The sequence below is a fragment of the Castor canadensis genome, chromosome 1, assembly GCF_047511655.1.
Source record: "Castor canadensis chromosome 1, mCasCan1.hap1v2, whole genome shotgun sequence".
In the NCBI taxonomy this organism is placed as follows: Eukaryota; Metazoa; Chordata; class Mammalia; order Rodentia; family Castoridae; genus Castor; species Castor canadensis.
The window spans coordinates 169,344,179-169,359,311 of record NC_133386.1 but is presented as its reverse complement, the minus strand read 5'-3'; the positions used below and the strand labels follow the sequence as shown (position 1 = coordinate 169,359,311).

Here is a 15,133-nt window from a genome sequence, read left to right as displayed (position 1 = left end):
TTTTCTAGCTACTTTTTTTGGTGTTATACTTGGATCCACTTGAAAACCCACAATAAGAGATGAGTGGCACAAAATGTGAGTTCATGTTTTGCTTAGACAGAATATGGCTGCTAGCAATTAATTCTTTCAGTCACGTTAAGCATTAAATAATGTCTTGTGACATTGCAGTATTTCCCATTACAAATCAATTTTGTAGCATTTGTTCATAATCAGAGTTGAAATGTTACCTAGAAACGAAATATGTTTTCCTTGAAGCAGTCAGACCTTATTAGAAATCTAAGGTTTTATAAATCACTGTGTTAACAGTTATATCCCCTGGCTAGGGTTTTCTTTCTTTAAATGGTGTTAAATTCAGCCCTAGAAGCTCACGTCTCTTTGAGGGTTACCCTTTTTACGTGCACTGACTTGAAAGGAAAAACTTAATGCACCAAATATATCTCATGTCCTACTATGCACATCCTAATACATCAACCACGATTCCCTTTTGCAGGGAAAAGTAGTGTTAGCACCTTGCAAAAGTAGTGTGCTTATAATCAGGTTACATATTTTCTCATTTCCTTAAAAGACAGTTGTAATTGTCCGGAAGAAAAAAAGGCATCAGTCTATACCAGGGTAAGAGGAATTATTCTCATTTTCTGACCACGTTAACGACATGCTGTGAGTCAGCAAAGAAATAGGGAAAGCATATGAAAAACAGATTTGGGGCAGTGCAACCTAAGGCTAGATCACATTTTTGGAGCCAGGAAATCTGGATTCGAGTTCTGACCCTGCCATTTAATCACTGTGGAATCTGGGGCAATTGCTTAACTTTCCATCTTGCTGATGGTTGTTATTTTAATATTTTTTTAAAAAAAAATTTTAATGTTTTTGACTAGAACTACCAGGCTTTCATTTGTTCAGCGAATAATTACTGAGTGTTTAGTGTGTGCTGGATTCCACCATTGGCTGGTCCAAGAAGTAGTTTGTAAATGGGACAAGCTGCTAATCCATGTGAACACAGAGGCAGAGGCAGGAATGACAAGTCACAAACTAGTCACCAGAAGAAACAGACTCTTTTCCCTCTGGGGTTTTTGAAGGAGCACAGCCCTGCTGATGTGTTGAGTTCAGACTCTGACTGTGGGAGCTAAGTTTCTGCCTTGGTGCACCCCACTCTGGGTAATCTGGACTGTGGCTGTGAGGAACAAGTATGAGCAGCAGTGCACACCAAAGAGAAAATACATGACACGAGAGGGGTGCAAGTGGGGGACTCCTTTGAATACTGGCATCTGGAAAGATTCACTGAGGTTCCACAGGTGTCACATGAGGATGTGGGAAGTAGGTAATCTGTATCTGGGGGTGTGGCAGGTGCAAAGGGCCTGACCTGGGAATGATCCTGGTGTGTTCGTAGATCGGAGTCAATGGGGCTGGAATATGGAGGGCAGGGGGTGAAAAGGAGAGTAAGGAGATGCTACCCAGGAGGGAAGTAAGGACCAACTCCTTCAGAGAGGCCTCACTGTCTGGATTTTCTAATTGAAACCTGTCTCGGAAAGATCTTAGTTCAAATGACCTGCAGATGCCCTAACTCACAGAAAAGGAAGAACATTAAATATATATTCACTAAATGAGGGAATATGGATATATTCTGAACACTCTAGTAATCGGATTCAAAAAACTACAGAACCTTCACAGTCTTATTCATGTAATCTCACCACTTCAATTCCACTTATCTGTAAAGTCAAACACCACAGGACACAGTAGAAAATCCTCAAGGGGATCCTTTATTTCACTCGCTTCCTACTTACAAGGTGGAATTTCAACCTGTAATTGTCTCTGCCAGGTCAGTCAATGGCTCAGAGTGTCACCTGATTCCAATTCCGGGTACAAACCATCCTGGGGGCAGGTCTGAGGGTTCTGGATTCACCAGATGAACTCCACCATGTTTGGCTCTCCTAGAATCCCACGACCTCATTCCAATTCAGGATCAAGGAAATGGATTGTATTTCTAGTCATTATTTCAAAGATCAGACCTGCCTCATTTCCATGTTAAGAAAATGTTCTCAAGTATATGTAATGTGTTTACCATGTGCCTATACTTCAATGCCTGATATTCCTTTTCCCTACCTCTAAAATTCCTTTCTTGTTCACATTATCTTTCTTGATTGCTTTTTATTATAAAAACAACAAAGATGCGGATTTATTGTGCACATTAGCAGATCCACACAGAAAAATGCACAAAGGTTTATATACCACTTACAGTAACAGCTCAGAGTATAAAGTCAAGAAAGGGTTTCAAATATTGGACTTGCTCTGAAATAAGCCTACCTAGGACAATACCACTTTTGCTTCATCAGAATTTTTCTCCCCAACTGTTTTAACAGTGGTAAACATAAAAAGTCTGATAGTTAAAACACAAAGCAGTCACGCTGTACACTGCCCCACAGCCCACCCAACTTCTGAGTAACAGAGCTTTCTCAAGTTTTATTCCCCTTTCATTTAGTGGGAAAAAAACCTTTAAAAGTCATGTTGTAACAATGTATCCCCATAGAGAATTGTGATTTGCCAATATTTTAATGTGCTTTAAGAGAAATCTTACTGAAAAAATAGTAATGATCGTTTTCCAGTAAATATGGAGTGAATAATTTTTACCCCAATCTGAGGTATAATTACTTTTTTGGGGATACACTGCTGAAAGTAGACAACTGTAGCAACCACCCACGACAATAAAAGCAAGCCTGTGACAGTCTGCCTTATTATGGTGAGTGTCTATCAAAGTTCATCATGATTTTTTGTGAGATCTTCCCCATAATTGGTGGCTTGGCTTCCAACAAACATGTTCCAGTTGTCCAATATTTCCTCTTTCGTTAGCTTCTCATCCTGTGGAGAGAGGAAGAGCTGTCAGGGAAGGCCTGGTAACTGTGGGTCTGTTGCTCCCATGTTATTTCACTGATTTGCAATGTTTTAAAAACAGTACCTAACCATTCAGAAGCTTCTGGGCTCCTTCTTCTACTGTGACTGCACAGCAAAACTCTAAACTAGACCAGCCTCTTGCTACAAAAGCTGTGCTCAAGTGTTTCAGTGAGGTCCTAAGGGAAGTCAGAAGCTAGAAGCCATTTGTGTCTACCAGCAGTGCAGGCATTCCCGAAGCCAGCCCTAAAGAATTCCACTCCCCTTTTATGGCCTAACCCTATAACCTATCTGCAAACTTGGATTTTGGGGCAATTTGCAACGTGGGATTGAGGCAAGACTTCTGTTTGAATCTTATTTATGTATTTGTAGGCTCGTTTATTTATTCTGCAGTGCTACAGATTGAACTCAGGGCTTTCTGCATGCTGAGCAAATGCTCTACCACTGGGCTACGCATCCACAGTCCCTAATTATTTGGACACTTATCTGTAGATATGAAGTGCTAGCACTGGAGCCAGAAGAGGAGCTTGGCTGAACCTGTCTGGGCTCCAGTGGAAGGGGCTCCCTTACACCTAACACATCACAGAAGTTTGATAAATATTTGATGACTGAGTGAATGAGTGAATAAACTTGTCTTAGGATATGCAAGGTTTATTTTTTTAATCCATGTCCTGTCCACATCATTACTGGTTCTTTAGTCCTAGGTGTGACTTAATGTTAGTCTATGGCCCACAGCTAACTACTCAGGAAAGTCTGGAGCTCACTGTGGGTCAACATGGTATTGGCTCAAGTTTCCAGGTCTCTACTGTAGGACAAGAGAAGTCAATAGGGCCACAGCCACACCAGCCTATGCTATCACCAAGGAAGCAAACAAAACCAATCTTATGTAAACCATCTTCCTTCAATCAATGATTGTAAATACGAGAACTACCTTGTTTTTGTCTGACTCGTACACCAGGTGCCTGGCTTCAGCCTGGGCATGGTCGTAGTCTTGAGGAAGGATCCAGTGGCGAATCTCATCCTTGTCCAGCTTCCCATCCTTGTTTAGATCCCGGAAATCACTGAACTGCTCCCGCTCAGACAAAACCCAGTCTGGCTCAGGGCCATTGTCCTCATGGGAAAACATATCCTCTAGAAGGGAAGGATGTACTAGGTTACCAGCCAGAAAGGGAAAAGCCAGAAAATTTGACCCCTGAGTTTTTTTTGGAAGTGTGATTGAGCCTTAAGTTTGTTTGTAAAACAGATAACTGACAATCACAGGGTTATTATGAAGATTGAATGAGCTATTTATGTGAAAGCCTCCATGCCAAATTGAAAAAAAGTGAAAGCTAAAGTAATGACCAGCATTGAGCACTTTCTACAGTACAGAAAACATGGGAAGTGCTCTACATACATTTTTCTTCATTTGATTTCCTTAACAACCTTATGAAATAGGTGTTGCTGATATCCCCACTTTACAGGTGAAGCAGTGAGGCACAGCTCTACCCTGCAACCCACACCCAGTCTGCACTCGATGCTCACAGAACAAGGGACACTTTGCTTCCAACCCATAGTCTTAACCTCTGTGTTCCTGTGTGCTATTCCTGCTTATATCACTTCCAGGGGACTTTCATATATCATCTTCTTCCACCCTTAACAGCTCTAAAGGACAGATCATTACCCTCATGTGACAAAGCAGCAGAAAAGGAATGAAATATTAATGTAGTGCTTGTGTTGTCACTTGGTCTTAGAAAAGAAAAACCCTGTGGGCAATTGCTCTTCGATGAGAACACAGTTTAGTAAAGGAAGGAAAGGGGAAGGGAGGGAGAGAAGCAGGGAGGAAGGGAGGGAGAGAAGCAGGGAGGAAGGGAGGAAGAGAAGCAGGGAGGAAGGGAGGGAGAGAAGCAGGAGGAAGGGAGGGAGAGAAGCAGGGAGGAAGGGAGGGAGAGAAGCAGGAGGAAGGGAGGGAGAGAAGCAGGGAGGAAGGGAGGGAGAGAAGCAGGAGGAAGGGAGGGAGAGAAGCAGGAGGAAGGGAGGGAGAGAAGCAGGGAGGAAGGGAGGAGGGAGGGAGGAAGGGAAAGATTCAGTACAGATACAAACCCTTTATAATTTCAGTACAGGAAAAAGAAAAGTTTTTGCAATAAGTTTCAACATGGGGAAAAGTCAGGTGGCAGAAGGAGCAGGTAGTGGATGAAGGAAGAAGAGGCAAGACTCTTGGCTACAAGGTAGTGGCAGGGTAGACTGACACCTGATTTTCAGAAATCTGAGCTTCATCCAATCCTGCAAAGGTGGGTGCCTTTTACTCCTATTTTGTAGATGAGAAAACCGAGGCTTCGAGTGATTACATGACTCCCCCAGGGTCACACAGCTACTAAGTGGACAAGCCAGGGCTCCTAATTCTAGTGCCCTTCCTCCTCTGCCACACCATCACCAGTTTTCCACTTGGCCCTGCCTGAAGAGAAGGCTGTCTCAGAAATGAAGTCACTTGCTAGTGACTTCAGATGACACAGTGGGTCCTTCTGAACACAAGTCATTCAAAATTCAGTTTTCAAGCACAATACCGTTCCCTCTGTCTCTGACCAGTAAACAATGAAATGCTTCTTTTAGGCAAAACCACTCAAAGAATTTCACCCCTGACTCGCACCATTTCAATGCAGAGTTCAGGAGGACGGGAGGAGCACACATTATTAATCAAAAGTGCTACACTGTTTTTATCAGTCAGCCTTTTCTGTCAGTCTAATTCTATCACCACTGTCATGTGACATGTCTGAGGCTCTGAATGCCTCTCTCCCACGTGCGCCCAGCAAGAGGAAGGCTCTGATAAGATAGCTGTCAGCATGGTTCTACAAAGACAGTGCCACCAAAATCACTTTCATTACTTACTGCAGTGAAAGCTACCTGTCTGTTACCGACAGGCAGGGAATGGTGTTCAGTTTCAGAAACAAATACAATTTTTAATGATTGGTAAAAAACTCTGTTTATCCTTACTGAACGTACTTGACCTTGTGTATGTTTGGGGGAGGGGAGGGTGGTGGCAAAAATAATACAGCCATAAAACCAGAGACTGACAGTGTCTTTGGCTCCAGTTTTACATTTGCCTCTATTAAGTATATGTACAAAATTTACCTCATCCATTTTTCACAACAAAGGATTTTCTAGCACTTACCCGACTGAGACAGAGAAAGGAGAGCTGCTGTGAGAAGACAGCCTGAAGCTGGAGGTACGTGCCACAGCAGTTGGTAGAGATCAAACAGGAACTCTTTGTTGTAGGCTCCTGTAGCGGAGGCTACAGGACACTAGGAAGGGCTCTAGTCAGCTTCTGACCCCAGTGCAAACCTGAGTCTCAATCCACCAGCACTCAGTTACCTGAACACACAATTCTTGCTGCTTAAGTGAAGCCCTTCAGAAGAAAATGCCAAGTGCGGTACTCCCAACCAAAGGATGGGAGATGAGAAGCCTGGATGCCTAGACTACTGAGCAGCTGGGCACTTTGCAGAAGGAGCCACCTCCCTGAGCAGGATGCCTTTCTGCAGAAAGCTCAGTCACCTACAGGTTCGTGGCCACAGCCGTGCCTACTGAGGACTTCTAGGTTGGGTGACCTAAGGTCTGACTTTAGTTTTCCCCTCACCCTGCCTACGCTAGCCTCACTGTGAATCTACAGGCTCTCCAATCCCATTTTCCAGGGTAAACCTTGGTAGTGTGATGCAAAGGGGCCCTGAAAGCCAGGGAGCCAGCTGCTGGACAGTCCAGCCTGTTTGCTCTTCACCACCAAATGAGGCTTAATGCTACTTCCTTGATACTACACTTCTAGGGCTGATATGACAAATCAGGCTAGAAGACCCTCTACACTGGAAGGCCACAGCAGTGACACCACCAGACTTGTAGCAGCTGCTGAAAGAGACATCTGGGAAAAGCAGTCTGATGTGTGGGTGGAGGAATGTTGCCCAGTGAGGACAGCTGAGTGACTCCTGCCAGCACTCACCAATGTACTCGTCCTGGTCCACAAACCCATCCCCGTTCTTGTCGATGTCCTCCAGCGTTTCCTAGGAAGCAAAGGGTAAACAATGCAAGATGGCCATGCACTCTAAGCAAATCTGAGGAGCCAGTGTCCTCCTTTGTCCAGATTTTCTGGTTAACTGTTTGATGACTTCTGGCTCATTCACTTACTTCCCTGGACATGTTTGCCTGTAAAAGGCAGGAAATGGTTTCTGACCCTATTCTCCTCTCCACAATTTTCAGAGAACTTTCTCTTCAAAAGAAAATGTGCCTGTGAACCCAGAGGAAGCCTGGATGGACCAACCAATCTCCATTCTCTAGCCAAACACCCCCTGGGGACCTGAGGGGAACCCAGCTGGAGAACCCAGGATTCACAGAAACAGATTCTAGGACTAACTGGATGAAGGAACAGTTGAATTGGTGTCAGAGAAATATGAAACCACATAGTTAAAAAATTATATGTGACTTCTAAATGTATTCTACTCTGTAACTGGTGTTTATATAACTTTTTAACTAGCTGGGTTTCCTCTCCAAGGTCAATAATTAAATGAGTTTACGATCCACTGACACAGCAACTCAAAGGCATCCTGGGTCAAAGAAACAGCCAATAGGAGAGCAAAGTGCCAGTCTCAAAGGCACATAATCCACTTGTGGATAATTCCATCCTTATGAACCTCTAACAAATTAGTGGTCATTAAATGGATGTTGGGTGGCAAAGAGAAACAATTCTTGGAGCCACTGTCCAGTCCTTAGAGTCATGGTGGTCAAGAGGCAGAAGCATGACCCGCCCCCCCGCATTGACTGGATAACTAAAATAACCCGGAGGTGAGGTGCTTGTGAACAAAAGCCTTAGCCACCTGTTTCCCAGCATCAGAGCATTTGGAACTGGCTCAGGACATTGGCCTAGAAAACAGGTCGTGGCATTTAATTGTCACAGAAAATGAAGGCATTTGGGACCCAATAAGACTCTGTGGAAAGCAATGACACTCAGAAACCTTACAAGCATAGTGAGCCCTCAAAGTCTAGCATCTGATCCATTCATACTCCGAAGACCCATCCTTAAAAACAGCATCTTTTGAGCTATAATTTTTACTTTAAGTTTCCATAAGGTTTTAACAATCCAATACATACATTCCACTCCAGAATCTTTTTCTAATAACCTCAAAGCTACAAAAAAAAAAAAAAAAACCAAACAGGCAGAGGCTAGCTAGTTGCTCACTCAACCCATCTGTTCTTTCTAGGCACATGTCTAAACTACTTCTCTCATTCTCCTGTTATCTAGGAGGGGCTCTCAGATCACAAATGGAAGGATGTGCCTTTTCTTGACCTGAACAGTAAAGACAGATTGTACCTTCTCTTTATTCTCTTTTTCCTTTGTCTACCACTTAGTTGTTACCAGGATGACCCTGAGGCCATGATATCAGAGCCAATAATGGAAACATCCTGGGTACCTGACATTGCCTAGAGAGGAAATGTCTAGGAGACTCATCTGGCTGGGGGCCATCTATACTGGACTTTGTGTAAGTGAGAAACAAACTTTGACTGTGTTAAATGGTTTCTATTGGGGGCTATTTATTACAGCAGCTAGCTTGTCCTGACTAACTTCCTGGACAGGCTGACATTTAACACATTGGTTTAGAGTTCTCTAATTCCCTTGGTTTTGGAAGAAGGGACAAGATGTAGGGGCAGCTTTCTCTCTGGACTTTTCTCAGCCTAAGCTTTTCATTGACCTCACCAAAACCACAATTTCCTTCATATGCTCAAACTCCTCAGGGTGCAGAAAGGCAGTGAACTCCTCCCGAGTGGCTGTCAGGTCCCCATCGAGGTCTGCAGCTTTGAACCTTCTCTCGTCACGTGGTAGCATCTTCTTGAAGGTGTGATGATCAGAACTATCTTGGAACTCTGCGGGGTTTCCTGCAGGATGTACACAGAATGCTTAAACTGTGCTACTGAGGAAGGTCTTTCCTTCCAAATCACTCATTCTTCACAGCCAAACTGAATACATCAGACAAAAGCTGGTGACCTAAAGAGCTCTTTAAAGCATTTTACTTCAGAATGCCTCTAGTAGCTCTCCTTCCAAGTTACCCAATCATCAAGGCCCAAATGCCTCGTCAGGGGCATTGCAGTAAGCAGTTAAGAGCTCAGGTTTTAGACTATATGAAGCCATACTTCTGATGGCAGAACTTTGCTGTCATCGTGTCATTCTTCCATCTAGAAACTATACAGGCTCCTTGGTTCCCAGTTCATGTTGCCTAAATGCTTCTGCCTGACTTTCAAGATCTCCCTGAATCTGATAATGTATGGAGCCTTGGCTCTCCTCAGGCCCGTCTCCTTACTGTCTCTACCAGGCACTCAGCAGGTTTGTATCCTGAGCCTCTGTACCACACTAGTCCCTCAATCTACTTTGTCTTACATTGAACCCTGCCCAACCCTGAATGCACTGCCATACCTCTCCCATCCAACCCATCCACCTTTCCCACAGCTATCCACCTCTCTAAATATACATCCATTCTTCAGGGCCTACGAAGCCTTCCCTGGCTGCTCCGGCACCCTCGGTCCTTGCTATTGAAACCTCAGTAGCCCTATGAAACTGTACTACAGATGCGCTTCCTTTCTGCTTTCCTCTCTATGTGCACCCGAGATGTAAGTTCCAGTAGGGCAGCAAGCTAAGGGGCTCACTAGTCCCTCATCCCTTCCCCCACAAATAACTTTACTCAAAGTAAGTAACACAGCGCATTCTTAGTAGGCAGAGGAGATGTTACTCAACAGGTTCCACTTCAGAGTTGTGCCTCTCCCCGAAAGGTGGAGATGAGAGGGGGTGCCTGGTGAGACAGGAGCTTGTTACCCAGGTCCCAGCTGTGTGACTGCTCCCGAGGCATCACTTACCTAGGTAGTAGCCATAGGTGGCTTGTTTGTATTCTTCCCAGGAAATTTTATCGTCTTTGTCCCTATCATAATCCTTCCAGACTTTAGCGACATTATCATAGATGTATCTTTTCTGCACCCGTTTGATCCAAATTTTCAACTCCTCGGTAGTGACAAAGCCATCCCCATCACTGTCAATTCGATCCACAATCTTCCTGTAGTTAAAAACAAACCCACAAGGCTATTATCAAGGCTTGTGTGATCTTGTTCCAGCAAAAGATCAAACACTTACACAATCTAAAATGCATATATTACAAAAATAGAATCAGTGAGCTGATGGTATTGGGGAGGATTTTCAAGTTTATCCTTCCTATGGATAACATGCCTTCTCCCCACCCCTGACTAGTGCCAACAGCAGACATTGTTAATGGCTCATGGCCCTCCATCCTGATAGACCTAGATGTGATCCCAGAATTCTCAGCACTCTGGAGACTGCCGCCACCAATTGACTAGAGTTGATCTAGAAGATGAAACCTATTTGTCTTCCCTGATGTAGTCCAACTCTTTCAGTCAGACTGATGAAACCAAGGCCCAGAGAAATGGAAATCTTTTCCAAGATCACACAACTTAGGTACAGCTGGGGTGAGGACTCATATTTCTTGGCTCTAGGTTCAGTGCAAAAAATAGGAAATTCTATGCAATCCAAAAGATAAGTGAGTCATTTGTTTTACCTTGGACTCAAAATATTTGAAAATTAAAAAGCAGGAGACTAGATCTTTTTGGACAAAGCATAAAGTATCCATAGGGTGAAAGAGCCTCAACAACATGGTACCTAATCAAGAAACTTGACCAATGAACAAGTGCAGCAGCCCAGCACCCCTGCTCTTAGGGTGAAGACTCCTATGTTCACTGGTGTCTCCAGCTCTACAGTCAGCCCAGGTTCCAGTGATTTCCTACTGGATTCCATTAAAGCATCCTTGACATTAATCCAGAGCAAATTTCAAGTTGGAAACTCACCATTTCTTCACCTCTAAGCCAGATGGTTCCAAGCAAGGAATGCCATCTCTGTTGGGAACTTTAAAGACATCCACAAGCTATTTTCAATGTTTAAAAAGAGTTTTAGCCGAATAGTTCATTAACCTGGGATGAGGTCACACAAGACAACTATGAAACTGCTTTGTTTCTTTGTTTGAGACTAGAATTCTATCAACTTCAGTGGTAAAATTTTCTTATGAACTCAAGTTCTCATTGACAGTTAATTTTTGATTAATTAAAAACACAAAATGAACTCCTTAGTTCTGCGTAAGTTCAGTTTGATGGGTTGATTTCCTGCAACTCCTAACTTTCTTGTTGGGAAATAGGGGGAAGGTAATGGTGGTGAAGTGAATTCTCCAAGTCTGTATCTCCTTCCTGAACCCATGGAGTCCCAGCTCCCCTTTCTCAGAAAGTGTGAACATTACTAACAGCTTTCAAGTGTCCCTTCATTGGCAATTTAATAGATCTTGAGAACTAAAAGACTAACCCTCACATGTCTTGGGCTCTCCCACCTCCAGGAAATCCCTACCAAACAAAGCAAGTTCCTTCTACATTGTGTGGTATCTATTTGCTAACTGCTCCTCCATCCTGGACTTATCCAAACTACGCAGGATCAGAATCTCTGGCCAGCAAAGACCGACTGACAACAGACCATATAACCCTCTTTTGAGGAAAAGATGGTATTTAATTTACTCCAAATAAATGCCCAGGATATAGCTTAAAAAAACTATTTGTAGGAGCTATACAGTAGGAACTCAAAAACTCTGTTCAAGGGATAAATATGATCTTGACCTCTCGGGTGAGTGACATGCTGGGAAAGGCAGTTGTGATGTAGATAAAGTTAAAAGCTGTTTTCCTCATCCTGGCTCTGGTTGCCATTATCTGTGTGGTCTTGGGAATGTGACTGACTCTCTAAGCCTCAGTTTCCCTATCTGTAACCCTACTTCACCAGGAAGGTTGTGAGGAATAAAGCAGAGGGATGTGCCTTTCCTTAGGAAAGACAATCGGTCAAGGGTGCATGCAGCACTCTGCAAACACTCACAAGTAATAGAAACAGCAAATAGAAACGAGTGAAGCTTCCAGGAGGGGCCTTGGCAACTGGGAGATCCCTGCCAGTGTGACACAAAGCTGTCCAACTGGGTGTTGGAAGAAAACAGAAATCGGGGTGTGGATGTGAAATCCTTCAAGTTTTACATGTTGGAGAGTAACTGACATTTTTAAAGATTATATATAGAAGTCATGTTTGAGACAGCATGCAGCCTGTGGGTTCCTACTTTGCAGCCCTCTGTCTCTAGCAGCCTTAGAGGTGTCATATTTTTAGAACTGATGACCAGGTAGTGTGATCCAAGTTGCTGGGATTCAACCATACTCCTCCCTTGGCAGCAGAGACTTGGACAGGACTATGGAGACAGTGGACAGGCAGTTTCTCACACTGAGCCCCATCCCCTCTGGACCCGTACTTTCCAAAAGTCCCACCTTGCCTGCAGCCCACATTTATCTTAAATGGAAGGTACCTGCACTATTCATCCATGGCTGAAGCCAGAGACCTGAATGTCACCTTCAGTTCCCCCTCCCTCCCCTCAGCCACACTGAGTCAAGAGCAAGAACTGTCACTTGTGTCTGGATCCATTCATCCTCTCCCGTCACCCAGACAGATCATGCTGGGATCTGGGGCACTGGCCTCCCTCTGTGCCTCAGTTATGTTCTCCACTCTGCTATCAGGCTGGCTTTCCTAACAGTATGTGGGGATTAGGACATTTCCACCACATACAGGATAACATCTAATCTCTGTCTCGCAGGACCTGTTCTGCCCTGGGTTTCCCCTTTACTCTAACCTCCTGCTTCCTCCTCCCAGCCCCTTCAGGGGCCCAGTGCCCCTCATGCCCCAGAACAGAGTTCAAAACCTTTATAAATGGGCTATTCTCTCTTTGGAAACACCTTCCTTTGCTGTATACCTGGCAACCTTTGAGTCATTTCTCACAAGCTCTGCTCAGGTGACATCAAAAACCCCCAACACCCCTGTCTCCAACCTGAAGCCTAGGGACTTCTCCTGGATGCACTGGTTGTGGTTTTAACATGCCACTATCACAACAGTCATGTGTGGTGTCTGTCTGTCCTCTACATTTCATTATGAACACTTTGAGGCCCAGAGCATGAATTTCATCTTTGAAACTGCCAGGTATCAAAGATGGATGCCTGGTACACAGTTGCCAATCCAATGTTTGTTGCACGAATAAGTGAATGAAGGAAAGGTCTCCATACAAAGATCAAACCCAGACCAACTCCATCAGCACTTACTCTTACCATTAGGCTGACCTAATGATGAAGGTATTAAATGAAGCCATAGGACCAAAAGCTATAGTTCCTTATTCCCAATCCTCAAACTTCTCCCCCTCCTCCTCTCCAATGACCATGCAAGAATGGCTGCTACCAAGGCCCAGAATAAATCAGTCTCCAAGTGCCTCAAAGCAATACAATTGACTGGATTCCTCAACATTCACTATTGTTGGATTCCAAACAAGAGAAAGCACTTCTCTGCCAAATAAAAAGTACTTGTTTGGAGGTGACTTTGAACTTCAAAGATCTTTTTATCACAACAGGCAGATGGTGCACCTACACAATAGGTATCATTTATCCTTCTATTCTAACTGAGCACATTAGCCTTTGGTAGCCCCTGCCAGCACAGGGATGGCTGTGTTCTTTTTAATCGTACCAGGACGCGAGGATCCTCCACCCCCATGAACCACATTCTGGTGCCCAGTAGGCAGGGCTGTTGTCACTCCCCAGCCCTGCCTCCACATGGGCCACACTGGCTTGCAGTTCCCTCTGGAAGGGTTTCCAGATAAGTTTGCACAATGCCCAGCTGTCTCCTTGGGGACCAGGGGAGGGTGTACTGAGAGGTAGCCGTTTTGTTTCTTTCCCAGGTTTGGTTTCTGATTCCACAGCTAAGTTCACAATCCACCACCACAGGCCACCCCACTTCTTTTTGACCCTAACGATTAGTTACCAAAGAACTGAATGCCTCAGCCACATTTGCTAGCAGAAACGAAGGCGCCCGTTTCCATCTCTGCGCCTACCCCCTTTCAGATCTCTAATTTCTCCTCCCTTCTTAAGAACCAGATTTTTATGGCCGTACATCAGATTTACTAGACGATTAGTCAGAAGGCAAGAACACTCCAGTCCTGGCTCCAGAGACGCACAGGCCAGGAATCAAGCCCCTCCAACGCCTGCCCCCTGCATCTTTTAGCATCTGTTCATCCTGGAGACCTTAGCAAGTGTCTCAAGCCCCCTCTTTCCAGCATGAGGACTAAGAAATTGCGACGGTGGGGGAGAACTCATGTACTAAAAAGGCCACTGTGGACTAACTCTTTTCTACGCTCTCACCCCTCCCTTCTGATGCAACCACGAGGAGGGGGCGGGTCTTCTCGGTCCTGGCTCCCGCGGCCGCTGCCACGTTCTAGCCTCCCCGCGGGAAGCCACCCCGGCCGGGGCGTGGCAGTGATCCGCACGCGGGGTCCCGGCGCCCGCAGGCAAACTTTGCCGTGGCCCAGCTGCTGAGCCGGACGGGCCCGGCGCTCCGATCCACCCGCGCGATTTCGCTTTCGTTTCGCGCAGAGGTCCCGCGTGGCTCCCATGCGGGTGGCTCCCATGCGGGTGGCCCCGCGCGCACCAGCGTCACCCCCAGCGCGGCCCCTGCCGCGCAGCCTCACCCCAGCCTCTCCTTGCTCTCGTCCGGGGTGAGCTGATCGAAGGTCTTGGAGTCCTCCTTGCCCAGGAAGGCCTCGTGGTCGTATTGGAAGCTCTGATTGTCCTCGGGGGGCCGCTCGCCCAGCTCGGAGTCGGGCCGCACCACGCGCTCCTTGCGCACCATGGGCTTGGCCCGCAACGTCCGGGGCGCCAGCGCCAGCGCCAGGAGTAGCCCCAGGGCGAGCCCCAGGCGGCGGCCGTGGCCACCGCGCGCCATCGTCCCGTGCAGAGGGAGGCGCGGAGCGAGCGACCCGGGCGGCGGCTGGGGAATGGGGGCTCGGCGCGCGGCGGCGGGGGAGGGGCCGGCCGGCGCCGCAGCAGTGCCCGCCCCGTGCCCCGCGGAGGGGCGCGCCCCGGGCTCGCGCGGGAGGCGCGGGCGGCCCCGCTCACGAGCCCATTGGCCGCCGCGCAGCCTGCGGGGGAGGCCGGGGACGCCGAGCCACGTCGCCAGCCGGGGCGGTGGGCGCCAGGCTCAGGTTTCGCCTCGGCCCCTCCCTGAGATCTCGTCGCAAGGGGCGGGCCCAGGCGAACCGGACTAGGGACTGGATGGCCCGCTGGAAGACCGGGAAGAAGTTCTTTGTCAAGCAACAGATGTTCAGGATAAAAATCTTTCTCCAGTTCCGGAGAA

General features: G+C 46.3%; 1 protein-coding gene across 1 annotated transcript; it reads right to left on the bottom strand.

Moving 5' to 3' along the window:
* Nucleotides 1–1,729: 1,729 nt before the first annotated feature.
* Rcn1 (reticulocalbin 1) lies at nucleotides 1,730–14,789 on the bottom strand. Its single transcript, XM_020186336.2, has 6 exons — nucleotides 14,469–14,789; nucleotides 9,745–9,938; nucleotides 8,594–8,772; nucleotides 6,845–6,905; nucleotides 3,815–4,014; nucleotides 1,730–2,853 (listed from the first exon to the last, which is right to left on the bottom strand). Exons 1-6 carry the CDS (start codon nucleotides 14,720–14,722, stop codon nucleotides 2,746–2,748), a joined length of 996 nt encoding a protein of 331 aa, XP_020041925.1. The 5' UTR covers nucleotides 14,723–14,789; the 3' UTR covers nucleotides 1,730–2,745.
* Nucleotides 14,790–15,133: the final 344 nt, after the last annotated feature.